This window comes from Zeus faber, assembly GCF_960531495.2.
Source record: "Zeus faber genome assembly, chromosome: 12".
In the NCBI taxonomy this organism is placed as follows: domain Eukaryota; kingdom Metazoa; phylum Chordata; class Actinopteri; order Zeiformes; family Zeidae; genus Zeus; species Zeus faber.
In genome coordinates, this window is record NC_137196.1 from 6,588,222 (window position 1) to 6,607,844 (window position 19,623).

The following is a 19,623-nucleotide window of genomic DNA, read 5'->3' on the forward strand; positions in this document are numbered from 1 at the left end:
TTTTGAATATTATACATTTATCTTGGAAAAGGATTGTGGATTCACAATATAAATGAAATCAAACATAGAATAACAAAAAAAAACCATTAAAAAAAAACTCAATAAATAAATACATTACTGGGACGCAAACGTTCTCCTATAATTACGTTATTAGTAATAATAATAATAATAATAATAATAATAATAATAATAATAATAATAATAATAATAATAATAATAACGCATTATTATATTTTAAATATTAATTAATATAAATAATACAATTTCTAAAACAATTCAATTTTTTGTATGTTTGATTAAATTGCTATTGTAATGTTAGAATGTGGTTTTCACAATCGTATGTTTCGGTTTTCTGTTCCATTCGCTGCTGATCTTTCTCTGACATTGTTTTATAATAATAATAATAATAATAATAATAATAATAATAATAATAATAATAATAATAATAACAAATGTATACAAAACCACAATAGGCTTATTACACGGATGGCTACACAAAATAAACAATTAAATCGTACCTGTTCAGCAACAACACCGTGTAATAAAAGACTTTGCTCCTTTTTACTTTAGGGAAATAATGTCCAAGAACGAGCCGGGATCGCACCCTCGGCTTCAATGACACCCATTCCCGGTGTTTAGCAGCGATCGGGTCGGGTGGGCGAGCGACGCAGCATCAGTTCACTCCGGATCGATTTGTATCCAGGAAAACAAGGAACAAAACCACCGATCCCGATCCCGATCAGACGGGTCAGCTTCTCATCGTCATCGACAACAAAAATAATAACAATCAGATGTTACGCGTCTGTAGAGGCGTAGATGGACGTGGTAAATGGAGGCGGCGGGAGAGGAGAGCACCACCGTTTGCACCGGCGGCTGCGCAGGTGCTGGATGCAGGGATGCTGTCGTATGCTGCGTTCGAGTGAGGTTGAAACTCGGAAAGAACATCCCACTCTCGGGAAAGCCGCAATGGAACGGGCATTCAAGTCGGAATTCGGGGCATTTCGGGGAAGGTCCGTCACTTCGAGTCAGCCGAGATTAAAAATCCAAAAAAGGAATGAATTGACCTCAACATGGCGCCACACACCACTGACGGTGAAAAAAAATGCCTTTTTTTTGGGGGGTTCTTATTTGAAAATACGCCTAACTCTTCACTCTTTCTTTTTTTTTTACCAAGAGCTTGCCCAAACAGACCTACATTTTCTGCCGGCCATCTTCTCCCCGAACAGACCCAACAGAACAACATTTAGCAAGGAAGTGGGGACAAGCGGCCTGGAATTATATGAATATATTACATTTCCGAGTTTGAAGAGAACGCATCAACAGAGCCAGCCTCCATGCACACTCTGTAAGTTGCATTTCCACAACAGATGGGAGGTAAATTCACCCAAATTGTTTTCTTAATTCATTAACATTGTTAAGGAGGTATTTCGCCATGTAGATGTAACATTAAAACACATTGCGTTTTAAATAGATAGATAGATAGATAGATAGATAGATAGATAGATAGATAGATAGATAGATAGATAGATAGATAGATAGATAGATAGATAGATAGATAGATAGATAGATAGATAGATAGATAGATAGATAGATAGACAGACAGACAGACAGACAGACAGACAGACAGACAGACAGACAGACAGACAGATAGATAGATAGATAGATAGATAGATAGATAGATAGATAGATAGATAGATAGATAGATAGATAGATAGATAGACAGATAGACAGACAGATAGATAGATAGATAGAGATAGATAGATAGATAGATAGATAGATAGATAGATAGACAGACAGACAGACAGACAGACAGACAGACAGACAGATAGATAGACAGACAGACAGACAGATAGATAGACAGATAGATAGATAGATAGATAGATAGATAGATAGACAGACAGACAGACAGACAGACAGACAGACAGACAGACAGACAGACAGACAGACAGACAGATAGATAGATAGATAGATAGATAGATAGATAGATAGATAGATAGATAGATAGATAGATAGATAGATAGATAGTAGTCATGTTCATGGAATAGAACTAACCAGCTAAATACAGTGTATCATTAACACTATGGATCGTTTATCTGATTGTAAAGAAAGGGCGATTCGCACGCCAGCCTCTAGGTGGTGCTGTGATCGCTCCCGGACACATTTTCACTAACCAATCAGACACATTCTCACGGGACTGGCTTCCTTTTCCAAGATGTCGGTGTACGGGCCAGTGGTGAAAATTCACCCCGTCGTTATCGCCTCTATCGGCGACTCGTACGAGCGGAGAAACGAGGGAGCGAGCCGTGTGATCGGAACCCTGCTGGGTAAGCCGCGGTTTGGGACATCCTGCCGTCCCGCCCGGCCCGTTTGTCGACTGTCACAGAAAGAGATGTGTAGCTAGCTTCGCTTAGTTTAGCATGCTAACGCGTGCTCGCCCGTACAATGAATTACAGGCTAACAGGCTCGGTTGCGCTGTGGCTAAAACACCCAAGACCAGGAACTGCGACATATGGAGCCATTAATCGTTTACTTTCACGAAATATAAATATTTACGTCATGTGTTTTAGTTGATGTTAATGATGATGCAGCGCTCATTCGCTGCTGTAGTCAATTATTATCATTGGGTTATCAGGTGCTTGAAGCGCTTGAATTTTGTTCTCAGACATTGAAATATTGGAATACCTTGAAATTAACCCCATTTAGGACTGAAAACTCCTTGGATAAGAACCCCGATCATCGAAAACACGTGATATGCCCTGTGGCTTTGTTCTTAAATTCGTAATTATAACAAAACATATACAGAATCTATGTGTTTGTATTATGTTGTTCATTTTTAAATTTGTTGTATATGACATTAACATTTTTTTCTATTAATTGTTACTTTTTAGGTTTGTTGTGTATGTTTCTGTTACTTTATTATTATTGCCACTAGTTCCCTCCAGGGATGAATTGAGTAGTTATTTATCCAGCTAACTAAAATGTCACCCATGTCCTTCCAGGAACCATTGAAAAGCACTCTGTGGAAGTCACCAACTGTTTCTCCGTCCCCCACAATGAGTCGGAAGACGAGGTACGTCGTTGCTTAGCGCAGATCGGTGACTCATCGATGTGTTCCGCATTTCAGAATGAAATGGATCAAAAAAATCATAATTCAATCAAAAACTCTCCTGGCAACAGGTTGCTGTGGACATGGAGTTTGCCAAGAACATGTACGAGCTCCACAAGCGCGTGTCGCCCAGCGAGGTCATCATCGGATGGTGAGAAGACGGAGAAAAAATAGACGTCTGTAAAATATTGGCTTGTGTTCCCATGCACCGACTGACCTGCCGTCCTTTGTTTTCTTTCAGGTATGCCACAGGGTTCGACATCACAGAGCACTCTGTGTTGATCCACGAGTACTACAGCCGCGAGGCCACCAACCCCATCCACCTAACTGTGGACACAGCCCTGCAGAGCGGCAAGATGAACATCCGGGCCTACGTCAGGTACTCCGCCACTTTCATGTCACGCCCCTTCCCGCAGGTGATGTCCGACTTCATTTATTTTTATCTTTTTTCGTCTGTTTTCTTCCAGCGCTCAGATGGGCGTCCCGGGGAAGACCGTTGGAGTTATGTTTACCCCGCTGAGTGTCAAGTATATCTATTATGACACAGAGAGGATAGGCGGTGAGATCCAACTACAACTCCATAGTTGTTTTGAATTTGGCCTCTTCAAGTGTCATCTTATTTTTTCAAATATTTGTTACAAATATTGTTTACTGTTGACATTTTACAGTTCACCTGTTGTTTTTATTTTTGCTGTTTTTTACATTTATATGACAAATGTAATTGTTTAAACAAGTATTGTTTACTCTTTACATTTTGAAGTGTATTTTTTTTTTTAATCTGATTTTTGTGCTTATATTTTATGCTTATTAGATGTTTTGTACATTATACATTTTTCCTATCTTTAGGTTTATCTTTCTGGTTCACCAATATATTGCCATTTTATTCTATTGTTTTATTATTGGTGCCTTTTTTATGTGAGCTGCTCTTATGCTCTATCTGTGCTCTAACTCTAACTTCCGGTGTGTTCCAGTGGACCTACTGCAGAGAACGCGCATCGCTGCAAGCCGCAGCAAGGGACTGACCTCTGACCTGTCGCAGGTGGCCGGTTCAGCCGCCAGGGTGCAGGACATGCTTGCCACCGTGCTCTCCTACATTGAGGATGTGCTGGTGAGTTGGCAGGCTGCCACAATGTGACTGACCCCGGAGAGTGAGTGAGTGTGTGTGAATGATGTAATTTCTTTGTTATAAACTCATTGAATCTAGGGATTGGCATGATTAGTCGGCTGGGCCATGACGTAGACTCCTGAGAAACTATTCATGATTAATAAGTGCAGCTCACGAGAAACTCCGCCCGGACTCTTAAGTGTAGCACACAGAAGAACGTGGTTGTATGAGAGAATGATGGCAGCGAGACAGCTAAGTGTAGTGTTATTTCACCCAATTTGAGAAAAATGTAGAGTGCTCATTTTGTGCGATGAGGCTGTCTTACCACAGTTCTACTACTGTGATGTGGAGTCAATTGGAATTTTCGTTTTCCTGTTTTTCATTTTTGTCTCTGGGAAGACTTGTTTTTGTTTGGTCACTGTAGCACTTGTTTGGCCTATTTGGAAAAAATTAAAGAATAATTTTAAATAGCACATGTTGTAGTTATATTATTTATGTACTGGTAACTGTTTTAACGTGCTCTTAATGGTCATCTGTGGGGTGATGACATCACGGCTAGTCGACTAATCAAGTGAAATTCTTGTTAGTCGTCGATCACTAAAAAAAGAAAATGCCCATCTGTAATAGAAACAGTAAAAAATAATTGGCGTATAGCTGGGTGTATTTTACGAAGCATAACTCTACTTTGGTAAACTGCTGGCTAGGATGTAAGCGAGGCTGGGGGGGTTTTCTTTTTCCCTCTTCAGTCGGGCAAGGCGGCGGCAGACAACAGCGTGGGGCGCTTCCTGATGGACCTGGTCAAAAAGGTGCCCACCATCTCAGCTGAGGACTTCGAGACCATGCTCAATTCCAATATTAATGTGAGTGTCGCCAACTCAATTACCAATTCTGTTCAGGGTACCGCGGGGTCTTAAAAAGTCTAAAATTCAATGATCTGAACTTTAGGCTTTAAAATATCAATGTGTTAAATACGATTTTTGACAGGTCTTAAAAATTGATCGTATTATCAAGTTCAGGGATGCAAACAACTTGCTTTTCGGTGAATATTGCCTTTTTCACGTGTGTGTGTGTGTGCATGTCCGTGTGTGTGTGTGTGTTTGTGTCCCCGTGTGTGTTTGTGTCCCCGTATGTGTCCGTCCAAGAGAATGCCAGCCATCATTTATTAACTAGTGGACTCTGGTATTGTGTTCTCTGGTATTGCGTTTGAAGACCCTGACACAGCTCTCCCGTAGCCCCGTTTTGTCCCCCGCTGGTTGTTTTCATTGGGACTTCTGAAAAGCTGGGTCCCGTCAAAAACGCAGCCGTCCTTGCCAAATGCTACTCAAACCCAAATAGCGAAAAAAGTATAGCTCAGTTTACAACACAACCTACCTTGTAGGACCCTGGAACATATGTGATAACCTGATAAGATGGCGCCATATGTCAGTTGTGTGTAAATGCCAAAAATAAGCAATAGAAAGATGATTTCCGCATTCAAAGTGTCAGCCTGAACCTTCTTCTTTGCCGCTGACATTGTTCCTGCTGCTCCCTTACAAGATGCTAACTGTTGCAACTGGTGATTAGAAGATATACAGGTACTCCTCACTTAAGGACTTACCTGTTTAACGACCGTTCAGACTTACGACCAGCTCTCTGACCAGTCTGTATTGTGCCCTGCGTACAACACCGCAGCGTCTCAGCCGCAAACATCTCATCTTATCCACGTTCTCAGTCTCGTTCCCGCAGTCTATCAGTATTCACTACACTAGCGTTCAGGGGCGGGTCCTCGCGTATCAATCAATTCGCTTAACGACCTGGTCATTAAGTGGAGGAGTACCTGTATTGCAGCAATTGGGTTGTAGTAAGCAACAGAGGTTATAAAAACTATTCAAATAAATCAACACTTACATCTAGGTAAGAGTTGTATATCTAAAATAAATAATATTCATACATAATTAAAATGCCTTGTACACCGCGTTCCAAATTATTATGCAAATGATATTTTTCTCTGATTTTCCCAAGTAGTCGATGCAAATGACAGTCAGTATAATTTTCAAGTCATCAACCCTTAGGGTATAATTTGAATGTTATTGAACAAACCTCCCAATGATAACAGTATTTTTTTCAAAAATAAAAAGCTCACTGTTCCAAATTATTATGCACAACAAAGTTTCAAAACATTTTATAGGTTGTAAAGAACTGAAAATGGTCATTTGTTGAATGTGCAGCATTAGGTCATATTTACTGAAATCAAAAGCTATTTCAATCAAAAACATCTTAACAGGCCAAGTTACATGTTGACATAGGACCCTTCTTTGATATCACCTTTGCATACCTTGATATGTGAAGATGGAAAAGTTTTTCCATATCCATTGAAATTGTGAGTTTTTGGAGAGTTTCTGCTTGAAATTCTTTGTGGGATGTCAGAATAGCCTCCCAGAGCTGCTGTTTTGATGCCAACTGCCTCCCACCCTCATAGATCTTTTGCTTGACGATGCTCCAAAGGTTTTCAATAAGGTTGAGGTCAGGGAGGATGGGGGCCACACCATGAGTTTCTCTTCTTTTAATGCCCATAGCAGCCAAGGACACAGAGATATTCTTTGCAGCATGAGATGGTGCATTCTCATGCATGAAGATGATTTTGCTACGAAAGGCACGGTTCTTCTTTTTGTACCATGGAAGAAAGTGGTCATTCAGAAACTCTATACTTTGCCGGGGTCATTTTAACACCTTCAGGGATCCTAAAGGGGCCCACCAGCTCTCTCCCCATGATTCTAGCCCAAAACATGACTCCGCCACCTCCTTGCTGACGTAGCAGCCTTGTTGGGACATGGTGGCCATCCACCAACCATCCACTACTCCATCCGTCTGGGCCATCCAGGGTTGCACGGCACTCATCAGTAAACAAGACTGTTTGAAAATGAGTCTCCATGTATTTCTGGGCCCAGTGCAACCATCTCTGCTTGTGAGCATTGGTTAGGGGTGGCCCAATAGTAGGTTTATGCACAACTGCAAGCCTCTGGAGGATCCTACACCTTGAGGTTCACGGGACTCCAGAGGCACCAGCAGCTTCAAATACCTGTTTGCTGCTTTGTAATGGCATTTTAGCAGCTGATTTCAGTGATCCAAAGAGCCCTAAGACACAATGCCATCCATGAGTTTAATTGAAAAACAAAAAATGTAATGTTTGACACTTAAATCCAATTTGCATAATATTTTGGAACGGTGTAAGTCACCATTTGATGTATTGAGTATTCTTATGGACAGTTTTTAAAAAGGTAGGGTCAATAATTCTGTCCACAGCTTTACTGGACAATATAAAAATGATCTACATAGAACAGCAAATGAGGGAAAGGTGAACATACATTGACTTACCTTTTACATCACTTTCCCAAAAAGTCCAACACATGCGCTGTAAAAAAAAAAAAAAAAGAATTAAAAACACTTCCCCCTTACAAGTGTTTTTAATGCTGCCTTTTGTTGCTTTTTGGGTGGAAATGGGGAAACCTCATCAATGATGACGTCTATATTATCTATGTTTTCCACACCCGCAAATATCTTTTTGTTTGGACAACTATCAAACTTTGACCTTCAGCTGGGCAACGCATCCCAATACATAACAATTGTTTCAATATATTTTCCCACCACCAGTTGTAGCAGTGAGTGTCTTGTTAGGGAGCAGCAGGAAAAATGCAGGCAGCAAAGAAGGAGCCATCCGGCTGACAACTTGAATGCGGAAATTAGCGTTTCCATCGCTTATTTTTGGCATTTACACAAAACCGCCATTGCGTTATTGCCTTGGGTTATCACAAATAAGTTAGTCCTTAAGGGTAGTTTGTGTTGTAAAGTGCGCTGTACTTTTTTCACTATTTCAGTTTAAGTAGCACTTTGCCAAGGATGGCTGCATTTTTGATGGAACCCTGCGTTGCAGAAGTCCCAATGACAACAACAAGCAGGGGACCAAATGGGGCTAGCTCTCTGGTTGAGGCAGGAGGAACTCGGGGTGTCGGAAGTGATGCTGTGGCTTAAGCCCTGGTTATACCAGAGTATAAGGCGTGTATTGCTGCACATTCTCTGTTGCGGTATTCTCGGAAAACAACAGGTGGCAGTAAAGAGTATATTTTTAAGCAGGAAGTAGTCAAGGAAGAAGAGGGTTAGTAGACACCAGCCAGCCCACAAATGTGGCTGCACGCACAGAATCAGAGCTTGTGCCGAGGAGGAATATCTGTTGGGCTGAAAATTAGATGAATGTTCAGCTTTGGTTGCCAGGCCTGGTTGACATGTTCATTTGTGTGAAGTAGAATCTCGCTCTATAGTCATCTCGGTTCAAGTTCATGGTCCATTTGTTGTTATTTTTAACTTATTTGGACCAATTCATTATTAAATGATCAAAATAGTAATATTTACTCTAGTTCTGCTCTTGCGGTTGATGCCCTTCAATATATGGTTGGGTTTTAAGGTCGTTTTATTTTGTTTGATGCACTATTCCCATCACTTATAGTTAAGTGGTAAATATAATGGCCCTCCTGTTGGCCACTTGCCAGAAGCACCTGTTAAGATAAGTTTTTCTGTTAATTTAAGCTTCTTCTACACAAGTTTTTACACATAAGGAGTGCGATGCGTCTGCTACAGAAATTCAACTCAGAACCTTCTCACCATCCCGCTTTTGGTTTGGCTGCTCCACTCTTGGATTCTCCTCAATCGCCTAAAAGAGCAGACTCATTCCAGAACTGCTCACTGCAAATACCCACTTCTGTGGATTTGATCGCTGACTTTTGACTGCTTACTAATTTATAACTGATCAATGTGAGTGTGAAATAAGCTGAACTTAGCCTTTAATGTGTTTATGGTGATCTGTGACATTCTGTATTTTTTTTTTTTTTAGTATACATATTTGGCTTTTTGGAAACAATATGTGAATTATTTATTTGCTCTGTGTTGCAGGACCTGTTGATGGTTACCTACTTGTCCAACCTCACCCAAGCTCAGATCGCCCTAAACGAGAAGCTGGTGCTGCTCTGAGTTCTGGGAAAGGATCATCATTGGAGTTGTTGATATTTAAATTTAGTATTTTTTTTTTTTTTTTTTTTTTGGGCTGAGATGGAATAAAGATGTTAAACAGTCATGTATGGTTTAATCAATCTTGTGCTGTATTTGATTTGCGATGCAATTTTTAAACAGTTCATTTCGTCTAAAATACTAAATATTGGGAGTAGTTTTGAAGAGAAATCGTCACGGGTGTAATCGGCGTTTACTATTATGTGTTGGTATTTCATGGCTCAGCTTACTGAAATAACCGCAATAACAATAATTGACAAGTGTAAGAGCTTATGGTCAACAATGGCTTTATTATGAGCAACAAGATAAATATACATTCAAGTTTGAAACGAAATCATTCATCAAGTTTAAAGCCCTTGTGACAGGCGATGCCCCACCTGAGAAACGCCCCCTAGTGCAAAAAAGCTGGAGTACAGAATTCTGAGTTTTTTTTTTTTTTTTTTTTTTTTTGGGCTGAGATGGAATAAAGATGTTAAACAGTCATGTATGGTTTAATCAATCTTGTGCTGTATTTGATTTGCGATGCAATTTTTAAACAGTTCATTTCGTCTAAAATACTAAATATTGGGAGTAGTTTTGAAGAGAAATCGTCACGGGTGTAATCGGCGTTTACTATTATGTGTTGGTATTTCATGGCTCAGCTTACTGAAATAACCGCAATAACAATAATTGACAAGTGTAAGAGCTTATGGTCAACAATGGCTTTATTATGAGCAACAAGATAAATATACATTCAAGTTTGAAACGAAATCATTCATCAAGTTTAAAGCCCTTGTGACAGGCGATGCCCCACCTGAGAAACGCCCCCTAGTGCAAAAAAGCTGGAGTACAGAATTCTGAGTTTTTTCATCAACTACATCAAAAATACTTCTGACCATATGGTCGCTGCTGTTGTGATCAAGGGTCAGAGTCCGTGTCCTTCCCCGGTTTGCTCGCGGGCCTCAGCATCTTGTCCAGGGCGACGTACCCCCCCAGAGCCAACTCGTACAAGGAGTCTCCCGAGGACTTGACGATCGCCACCGCCCGCTCCGGGTAGTACGCGGCCGCTCCGACGGCCATCAGGCCCACGGGGTAGATCGCCCGCTTCACCCGGGATCCTCTCGCCAGAAGTAGCCCCGCTACGCCGGCGAAGGCGATGATCCCCGCGCGCGGGTAGAAGTTCTCCGGTGCGTCGTCCAGGAAGGCGCGGAGCTCGGTCCCCACCCGGGCGACCCCCCGCACCCTGGGGGTCCAGTCGCCGTAGGCTGCCTGACACCAGGCGGAGAAGGGCTCCGCCGTTTGCCGCAGGGCGGCCACGCCGCTCTCCAGCCGCCCTGTTTCCGACTCCACGTACGGGAACTTCTGCTGCGGCGCAGTATACAGGGACAGGTCATCTCTGTTTATGGCGGCGCTCGCTTCGTCCCCGGCGGACGACATGAGGCCTCCAGGTGCCCGCGTGGTGCTGCGTCCGGTACCTGTCACCTTGAGCCGAGGCCCATGCGTGGAGTACGGTGTCCGAGCAGGGACAGCACTGGCGCGCCAAACGGAGAATGTCGCCGCCCTCTGGTATAGAGGCGTCGTTGCATAAGCACTTACTTCATAATATTATATCAAGACTTTCGTGTCGGTTAGGCACATTTTAGTATTTCTATTTCCAGATCACCGGGTATCACGACCTCACTGCATATATGTATGAACGTATGTATATGTATGTGACAAATAACCTCTCGAATCTTACTAATATATATTTAAAAATATCTTTCTTGGCTTGCATCGTTTGCTGCTGTAACACCTGAACCCCCCGTGGATTAATACAGTTCTTAATCCAACACACTGAGTTGAGAAGAAGACACGTGTGCGCGTTACGTGACGCTATAACATTTAATTCAACATGTTAAGCAGCAGAACTGCTGTATACAATCTAGTTACGTTCACGTCACAGTGCGTTCTGTTCGGTAGAACATGGGGCAGAATGAAACGATCGAGATAACACAATATGTTGTGACCCAAATGTTCACTAGTCAATAATCGCAAGAAAAATACGTGTGCAAAATACATATATAAAAAAATGTAATTATTATATTTTCAATCTCATGTTGCATAAGCCTATATCCCATTCACATCTCTATTTCTTATCTCTAGAGTAATTTCGTCAAAAGTAATTTAGAAATACGGGAAATCTCACCTTTTTTTTTTAATTGATTGAAATTAGCACCGAATAGAACAGCGCACAGATTGGTTCAAATAACAATCACAATGCACATATGGATTACGATAACCATAAAGTTATCACAATTTAATCAAACATTAAATAAAAAATATCAACATAAATAAAGAATAACATGAAAAGAAATACCTCCCAAGACAGCAAGAACTTGATCTCCAGGGGCGTTTTCAAAGAGTGATGTCTAGTATTAAACACAATTTAAAAAAGAAAACGGTAGGATTGGTTCCTTATTGTTAATCTAACCTAATAACGCTCAGACGCTTGTGGACTGAAGTCAATTCAAAATCTCGCGGGGAGTCAATCGCTCGCGGTTTGGCGGCGAGGCGTCGCGCCCCATTCGGTGACGTTTGTTTGGTTTCCATGGCAGCCTTGGAGGCCCGGCGTCGCCAGGGGAACGGCGGCTCGCTCCTCTCGCGCCGTCCCGTTGAGGATCACCGATGCAAATGAAGGATCCTTGACCAACTTTCAGCAAAGCTTTCGGCTCAAGAGATGGAGAGCGCGGGGTTTTCAACCTTCCAAAACCTGCAGGCCCTCTCTGCCCTGCTGTCCACCCAGGAGGAAGATGAAGATGAGGACGATACTAAAGTAAGAACCTGCGCAGTGAGCAAAATACAAACATTCTGAAAAGTATGTTACTGTGTATGTAGGCTATGGAACCTTAATTAACGATAAATGAAATGCACTTTTAACAGGACACGGCGCCCTCTGCAGGATTTGGCCCTGGAAACATTGGCCCCCCACCCAAAACCAGCAATGACAAACAGGGTGACAAATAAGTCATGATCTTCATGAACATATCCCTTACCATACCTTACCCTACCTTACCATACCCTTTTTTCTTCCACCGGCACACTGTCCTGTTAACCACTTACAACGTCAGAAACGTGTATAAGGAGGCCAATAAGGACGGAGCTAGAGTCTATGTGAAATAGAACTGTGCTTATCGCTCTCAGCGAAACAAATCGAACCACATCTCAAATAAAAGAGTCGGACTGTATTTCTTTTTCGTCATGACGAATAGTCGCCACTTTCAGAGTGAAACTTGTTCTGATTAACACAGAGATGGTATTCTGTCTGCAAGTGACCCATTAAATGAATTTGTGCAGCCTTGCAATTTTGATCTTGCAACACAAAAAGCGAATTATTAACCTTCAAGTAGTAGCCAGGACAGGGTCATTGAAAGCAACATGGGTGTTCACTGAAAGCGGCTTCCTTTTCACCATTTGATTATCTGAGCTTGTTTGTGTTATGGTCCCATAGGCCCATTACATTATGGCCAGTTGTTTTACTGTTTGTTTTTTTCATCCAGTGTCCACTGCGTACACAAAGAGGGACAGTAAAGATATCTGGTGCGAGGAGGAGGTGCCGGAGGGTTCCCAGTATGATGATTTGGCTGATCCACGGCCACAGCCCAAGTATGAAAACACGTCTACTGAAGTCAGATAACTGTAAGAGCGGGAGTGTATTGGAATAGTGTTGTTGCCAGTACTTCTGTGTTCATGTTTTTCCCACTTGTGTTGGAAGGGGGTCAGTTGCGGCACACCACCTCCAAGAACCACTAGAAATCCACTGCCCTCCTGGTGAATATCGAGTATTTGAAGCTGGGAAGATGTTTGCTTTAGATGTGTGTATGCCCCATGTGTGCAGATATGAAGTCATCCTGAAGCAGACCGTGGGGACAGAGGATCTGTTCTTGGGGTTGAGCAGAAAGGACCCGTCGTCCATGTGCTGCGACGCCATGCTGGTAATGCCCTGCAGCAAAAAATAATCTATAGCCTACCAGGAAAACCTTTGAATGCGTGGCAGGAAAACAATGTTGAAAATCGAACATGAAATTCACACCAAATGATGAGAAAAAAATCCTTATTGGTGGAAAAGAGAAGTTGACTGAGGAAAACCAATGCATTGCAGCAAAAAGTGCCCTCCAGATCAAAACTGAGAATATACTGACTGTTAGGATGTGAGCCAGCAGTTATGAGAAGTGCAGAGCACTAGAAAAAAGGAACAACAGTCTAGAAATGGGTTCAGAGCTCAAACTAATTATTATATATATTTTTTATTATTTGATCCTATTTTATTTCAGTGTGACATAGTGCAAGACACAAAAATACCCACACAAGTAAATGAAAAATCTGCTTTAAATATTTAGCTTATACACAGGGGAGCTACAAAACAGCAAGTGAGATTTAAAGACAGCTATAAATATTAATGATTTAATTAGGCTTCAATGTGCAATACAGGGATTCTACAAAGAAATGCTAGATTAAATATGACTATTGCCTGATGGAGAAAATAAAAGAACGAGAAGAACAATCCCCGCCCCCACCTCCAAGCCCAATTTGTGGAGTCCTAACTGCTAATACCTGGGAGAGAACAGGTGCAGGTGCGTCTGAACCAAGAAGTGGACCTCAGAGGAAAACAATGATTAAAAATAAAGGAACTGAATAATATAACAAAGAAACTAGATGACATATTTTAACAAAATGCAAAATAAAACAAATGTATTTATCAACTCAACAAACTTTAATAAATGTAATTAAATAATAAACTCAAACAAAAGGCTGTTCACCGGACTTATGAGCGGATGGGCGCAGCTCTCTCACAGTTGTATAATACAGTGAAATTCAGACGTGCATTATTTAATAGGACAAAAGTGAACGGTATTAAACGTGTTTATTTGATTAGGTTGTTTCTTATTCTTAGGTGAAAATCCAACTGCCAGAAACGAAAGCGACAGATATAGTCCTGGACGTGAAGGAGAAGTTTCTCGATCTGAGGACGCCAAAATAGTAAGGAATGATGTCAGATCGTTTTTTATTCCTAACGGAAGCATGTTCCCCAAACGTTTTCCTTCTCGTCCTCCCTGATCATGTCTCTCTTCTCTTTCCTCAGCAAACTGGGCCTCCATCTGCCCCACCCGGTGCACAGCCAGGAAGGAAAGGCCCAGTTCTCCAGCGAACGGGCGGAGCTGGAAGTGACTCTGCTCATGAACCGCCCCATGGATATTATCAACCGGCAGTGACTGAAGCCGGCTTCACACTGACAGGACGAGCGACAGGAACAAGCAGGAAGTCCATTCCTTCCTATGGAGCGTTGGATTCCGCATGCCAAAAGCTGCGACGCTCTGCGGTGCAGTGTCTCCGCGTCCGATAAACGCTCTGGGATGCATTCAAATTTTCCAACTCATGCGACAAGCTTTAGTCCGACAGTATGCCTACTACCGGAAGTGACCTCGGTTACGTTTTTGGGCTTAAAACTAAGTAAATGAGCCTAGTATTTCAAAATAATGATGTTTTTGACGTTAACCTTGGATATCACCCTATTCACTACCAATAAATCTCTTTTTATGTAAGTGAATTTTGTGTATTTGTTATTTTTTTCATTCATGGAACATAGTAAATGTCCAGCTGAGAAAACTACTGACTGTTCTGGAAAACACAAGTTCTCCCATTTTCCCCGACATACAGTATTTTGGGATGCGAAACCCATTCGCAGTTCATCCGGCGGCCACTAGGGAAGAGGATCCGACTGTCGCATGCGACGGACTAGTTGTGAAGGTATGGAACACCATTTTAGTCAATACTGTATTAAATAAATACATTAATATGCTGATGAAAGAAATATTTCTATGAAATACATTCTGAAATAAATGAATGTGCGATAAATATATGAATACTTGTAAATATAAATATATAAACAAGTTTTCTTCTTCTTTCGGCTGCTCCTGTTAGGGGTCGCCACAGCAGATCCCTTACACCAACCGCCTGCATGTCCTCCCTCACCACATCCATAAACCTTCTCTTTGGCCTTCCTCTTTATTTTAACTTTTAATTTATTTAACTATATATACTTGTTTATAAATATGTAAACAAGTAAATATAGTTAAATTAATATATTTTTTTAATGTAAAAAATAGGGCGTTTTTCAAAATACTGTTTTTAATCATTTCAGGGGACTTGTATTTGACAATTACACATATATTTCAGGAGACTTTTATTTCATAATGCCACATTTCAATCAGTTATATTGAAATGAACGGGGCGTGGTTATCTCAGATTCTGAGTCAGCAGAAAGAGGGGGAGCCAGCCCTGCCGTTCACGATCTCCCACGTCAAGTGGACCCGGGTGGTGGCCCTCCACTGTGACCGGCTCGCTCCCTACTGACCCCTGGCTCCAACCGAGGAGGTATTGGGAGCTGAGGACCAATTCAGAGCAATCTCTCCTACTGCTGTTGCTTAGGTGAGCGGTAACGGCAGTGCCAGTTCTCCCTCTCTCAGCTGTAGAGAGATGGGAAGATGTTTTCCGCTATTAGATAAGATAAGATGAAATAAATTCTAATATAATAAAAATAACATATATATATATATATATATATATATATATATATATTTATATATACACAATAAAATGGAATAAAAAGTAATTACACAAGTCTGGCCAACTTTAAATGCATATTCAAATTTCTTTCGAGTGTCCAACAGAGTGATGAGTATGAAGCTGGAAATTGAAGGTGTGATGATGAATGTTGTCAGCTCATATGGGTGTCTTCTTCTTCTGGTGTATGTCCTTTGACCTTCAGCTCCGTTGAGGCGAGCCAGTCCAGCATCCTAGCATCAAGGTCAATTATACCACGTTTGCCGTTCAGGGGCCGGTGTTTGGGGCAGCTAGTTAGAATGTGTTCCACAGTTTGTAGTGGGTCTCCGCACTCGCATTGGGCAGTGTCCGTGATTCCCCTCTTCTGCATTGCTGCCCCGAAGCGTCCCACACCTGTCCTCAGGCGGTTGAGGGTTGTTCACTGCTTTCGGGGCAGGTGCTCGCCAGGAATGTCCGTGGGATCTTCAATGTAGTGGCGAATCCTAGATGGTTCTGCTGACTTCCACTGGTCCCTCCAACTTGCCTTGACCCATGAGGCCTTGGAGATGTCGACTGGTGTTGTGCGCAGCAGTTCTTGGGCGTGAATGGAAAAGGGGCGCCGGGACTTGAGGCGCATGCGCTGTGGTGTCTCCATGGCGATTTTGTGGAGGAGGTGGGATTCACTCGTCTGTGCCTTTTGAGCAAGAGCCAGCATGGCTCCTTCTCGCCTGACCTCTGCTGGAGTGATTCCTCCAAGGACGGGCAGTTGGTTTGTTGGAGTGGCTCGTAGGCATCCGGAGACAGTCCATAGGGCGGTGTTAAGGGCAATGTCCAGCTTGTTGACGTGGGGGCTACAGCACCAGACTGGAGCACAGTACTCAGCCCTGGAGAACACCCGGGCCTCAGTGGAAATGCGCAGTGTCTTTGTGGAGGCTTCCAAGGGGGCCATTACTTAGCAGCAGCGATGCGATGAAGTTTGCGGTGATGGGGCACTGTGCTGGGGTTGTTGACCTTCCGGTCAGCTTATTCATGGTCTGCCACGCCCGGCAGCTGGAGTGTGTGAAGTCAATAGATTCCACAGTCTCTATCCATCGTTGCCTCCGTTTCTCGTTTAGCCTACAGAGTAGATCGTCTGCTGCTTTGTCCCTGTCTTCGCTGGTGTGTGCTTCTGCATGGGAGTGAAGTAGGTCTTCACATTTGTCATCCCAGCAGGGAACGTAGGCTTTGCATATACCGCGCGGGATGTTCTTATTGGCGGCGGCCAGCAGCATCTTGCAGTACAAGTCGTAGGCATTGTTCAGGTTGTTGCGGCACGGGTGTGGTAGGCCAGCAGCTGCCTTGTTCGCTAGTGTCGTGAAGCCTGCCCAGTTTGCTTTGCGGAAGTTCCACCTCTTGGCATCCCTCCCTTGCACTGGTTGGACCAGGGTTGGGATGGTGATGAACGACGGTCGATGGTGTGACCGGGGGAACGTGTCCAGGATGTGTCTAACAGGGAGTGGCTGGTTGTTGTGCCATTTTGCAAATGCCAGATCTGGATTGGTGGTGCTGTACCATCGTGCATAGTAGAAAGTGCTTAGCTCCTTCAGATCGTATAGGAGTGTCGCCTCAGCATTAGAGGCCCAGTCTACCAGGAAGTCACCATCAGCGTTGGAGCTACTGCAGTCCCATTCTGTATGATGGCAATTGAAGTCTCCAGCGTACACGGCAGGGGCTGGGACATTTGGCAGCGACAATGGGGTCAGTCTGCTTGGAGGTGGCTTGTAGATGTTGACGATGGTAGTGTCTTGCACTTTTGTTGTGATCCATTCTACCTCTACCTCTGCACTTTCTAAAGCTAACGCTAACGCTAGCGCTGCGGTCTGCAGACGTTGTGAAGACATTGGTTTCGCATGGGAGCATGCAAAATTGCAACTACTCTTAGCTACTTGTAGGGGCGGCCACGTAGAGGCTGTCTTTCTTCTCCTTATGGGTGTTAGATGGAAGAAAAAGAAGAATTCTGGAGTGAGTTGGATGAAGTGGTGGAGAGTGAACCAATGGAGGAGAGAGTGGTGATTTGAGTGGACTTCAATGGGCATGTTGGTAAAGGGAACAGAGGTGATGAGGAGGTGATGGGCCACCCTGTTTCATTTTGTTACCGAGGACACCTCAAGCTCGGGTTATGGAAATAAAACCGGGTTCAGTTGATTTTTGTTTTTTGTTTTTTTTACCTGTGCTGTCAGCAAGCTGGGCATACAACACAGAGTATTTGTATGCCATTGCATCTAGGACAGAGTTAGTCTGCAAGTGGAGTTCAAGTTCTCAACCTTCAATGCCACTCTTTATTAATTCTTAAATTACAAGAACTGCTGCAATAACTCTGTCCTGAGGACGACCTGTAGAATGACAAGAACACAGTTTTTGGTTGTAGAGAACTACCACCAATCCCCCTCTTTGGAGAACTATTTATCATGTTTGGGTCTATAAACAACTGATCACTACTCCATGAGGGGGAGATTAACCATGGGTGTCACAATTAACATAAAACCAAACAACATTTACATGAAAATATAAACATTGGACGACAACATGTCTTGAAAAACAGAGTAAATCAGGTCCAGGAAAACTAAAACTGCAACTGGTCACGTGGCCTCTTCCAGTCATAGTTATGGCGCTAAATGAGGGAGGAAAGGAGAGGAATGCAACAAGGAGGGTGTTGGGGTGCACTCAAAGCAGGTGTGGTGGTGTGTGTGTGTGTGTGATGGGACCACCTGTATGTGTGTGTGTGTGTGTGTGTGTGTACATGACTCATCCCAATTGGCTCTGGTGTATACGGTCGGTGTTATGTCGTGGCACCTCCAAGCAGCGGAAATGGCCCCGAAGCCGTCTCCGAGCTCCGCAGCTGCGTAGAGACCCTACAGCTGCAGGAAAGCCCTGAGCACCCTGCCGTGCAGCCACAGAAGACCACCGAGCCCCCAGAGAAGCCGGAGGCCTGCGGAGCAACCCCTATGCCTGGCCCCGAGGAGCATAACCCAGTCCCAGGGAGCACGAGGAGACTCCGCACCCTTGAGGCGCACACATACAACCAACCTCCAGGTGCAGGTACAAGACGCAGCCGCAGGGAACCCGGGAAGCGGGCGCCAGGCATGGACGGCAGGCCCGGATCCAGGCCCCGCACCAACAGACTGACACCCCACCTGAACTGCCCGCCCTGCCGGAGGAAACCCCATGCCCACCCACGACCTGCGTAAGGACGAGGCCCACCCACCGCAGCCGTCCAGATGCCCCACCTGGCCACAAGCACAGAGCGCCCATCCACGTGGCAGAGTGTGCTCAGTGCTGGGCACCGGATGTTAGCCCCTGCCCCCGCCGATGCCAGCAGGCAGGCACCCGGGGCACCTGTCTCAGAGAAGCCACACAGCGGGAGCAAAGGCCGACAGCCGCCCCCTGCACCCCAACCCACACCCACAACAACAAGCAACCCCCCAGGAACCTGTTGACGCTCTCCGCAGCCCTGCCAGGTCGCAGCACACCTTAAGCCACCAGGCACAAGCCGCCAGGGCTCCAGCCTAGCCGGCGGGGGGCCCACCCGGCCGCCCCCCTGGCCAACCACACCCCCACCCCGACACGCCAGCGACCCGCCACCCCAGAAAACCCTAGTGCTCAATGTGTGCTGTTGGCAATTGCAGTTAAAATTGTGAGGTGTGGGGGTGTGAGTCCTTCAGGCAAGTCAAACCTGAATAACTCGCACCCTTCCTGCTCCGCAGACCCTGGTCTGGTGGAGTGATTTTTGGAGTAGGATTGGTGTGCGAGTGTATGTGTTCTAGGCTAATATGAGTGG

The 19,623-nt window shown here is 43.9% G+C and overlaps 3 protein-coding genes across 3 annotated transcripts; 2 read left to right on the forward strand and 1 right to left on the reverse strand.

The window, feature by feature from the left end:
• Positions 1-2,195: 2,195 nt before the first annotated feature.
• Positions 2,196-9,315, forward strand: eif3f (eukaryotic translation initiation factor 3, subunit F). Its single transcript, XM_080010784.1, has 8 exons — positions 2,196-2,324; positions 3,000-3,070; positions 3,178-3,257; positions 3,348-3,485; positions 3,574-3,665; positions 4,078-4,214; positions 4,958-5,071; positions 9,135-9,315. The coding sequence occupies exons 1-8, from the start codon at positions 2,213-2,215 to the stop codon at positions 9,210-9,212; spliced, it is 822 nt and encodes a 273-aa protein (XP_079866910.1). The 5' UTR covers positions 2,196-2,212; the 3' UTR covers positions 9,213-9,315.
• A 619-nt stretch (positions 9,316-9,934) lies between these two features.
• On the reverse strand, positions 9,935-10,741 carry LOC307237969 (MICOS complex subunit MIC26-like). The gene has a single exon (XM_080010785.1). It carries the CDS (start codon positions 10,662-10,664, stop codon positions 10,146-10,148), a length of 519 nt encoding a protein of 172 aa, XP_079866911.1. The 5' UTR covers positions 10,665-10,741; the 3' UTR covers positions 9,935-10,145.
• A 1,202-nt stretch (positions 10,742-11,943) lies between these two features.
• Positions 11,944-14,476, forward strand: dnaaf6 (dynein axonemal assembly factor 6; the record flags this gene model as incomplete). The annotated part of the gene is made up of 6 exons (XM_080011234.1): positions 11,944-12,039; positions 12,147-12,219; positions 12,764-12,869; positions 13,102-13,198; positions 14,158-14,243; positions 14,347-14,476. The coding sequence occupies 6 exons, from the start codon at positions 11,944-11,946 to the stop codon at positions 14,474-14,476; spliced, it is 588 nt and encodes a 195-aa protein (XP_079867360.1).
• Positions 14,477-19,623: the final 5,147 nt, after the last annotated feature.

What these genes read in the sequence shown, in the direction of transcription:
- LOC307237969 (XM_080010785.1), bottom strand. Translation starts at nt 10,664, where the DNA reads ATGTCGTCCGCCGGGGACGAAGCGAGCGCCGCCATAAACAGAGATGAC.
- eif3f (XM_080010784.1), top strand. Translation starts at nt 2,213, where the DNA reads ATGTCGGTGTACGGGCCAGTGGTGAAAATTCACCCCGTCGTTATCGCC. An exon ending in ACAATGAGTCGGAAGACGAG is followed by an intron (nt 3,071 to 3,177) that starts GTACGTCGTTGC and finishes TCCTGGCAACAG; the next exon opens with GTTGCTGTGGACATGGAGTT. An exon ending in TGCTCAATTCCAATATTAAT is followed by an intron (nt 5,072 to 9,134) that starts GTGAGTGTCGCC and finishes TCTGTGTTGCAG; the next exon opens with GACCTGTTGATGGTTACCTA.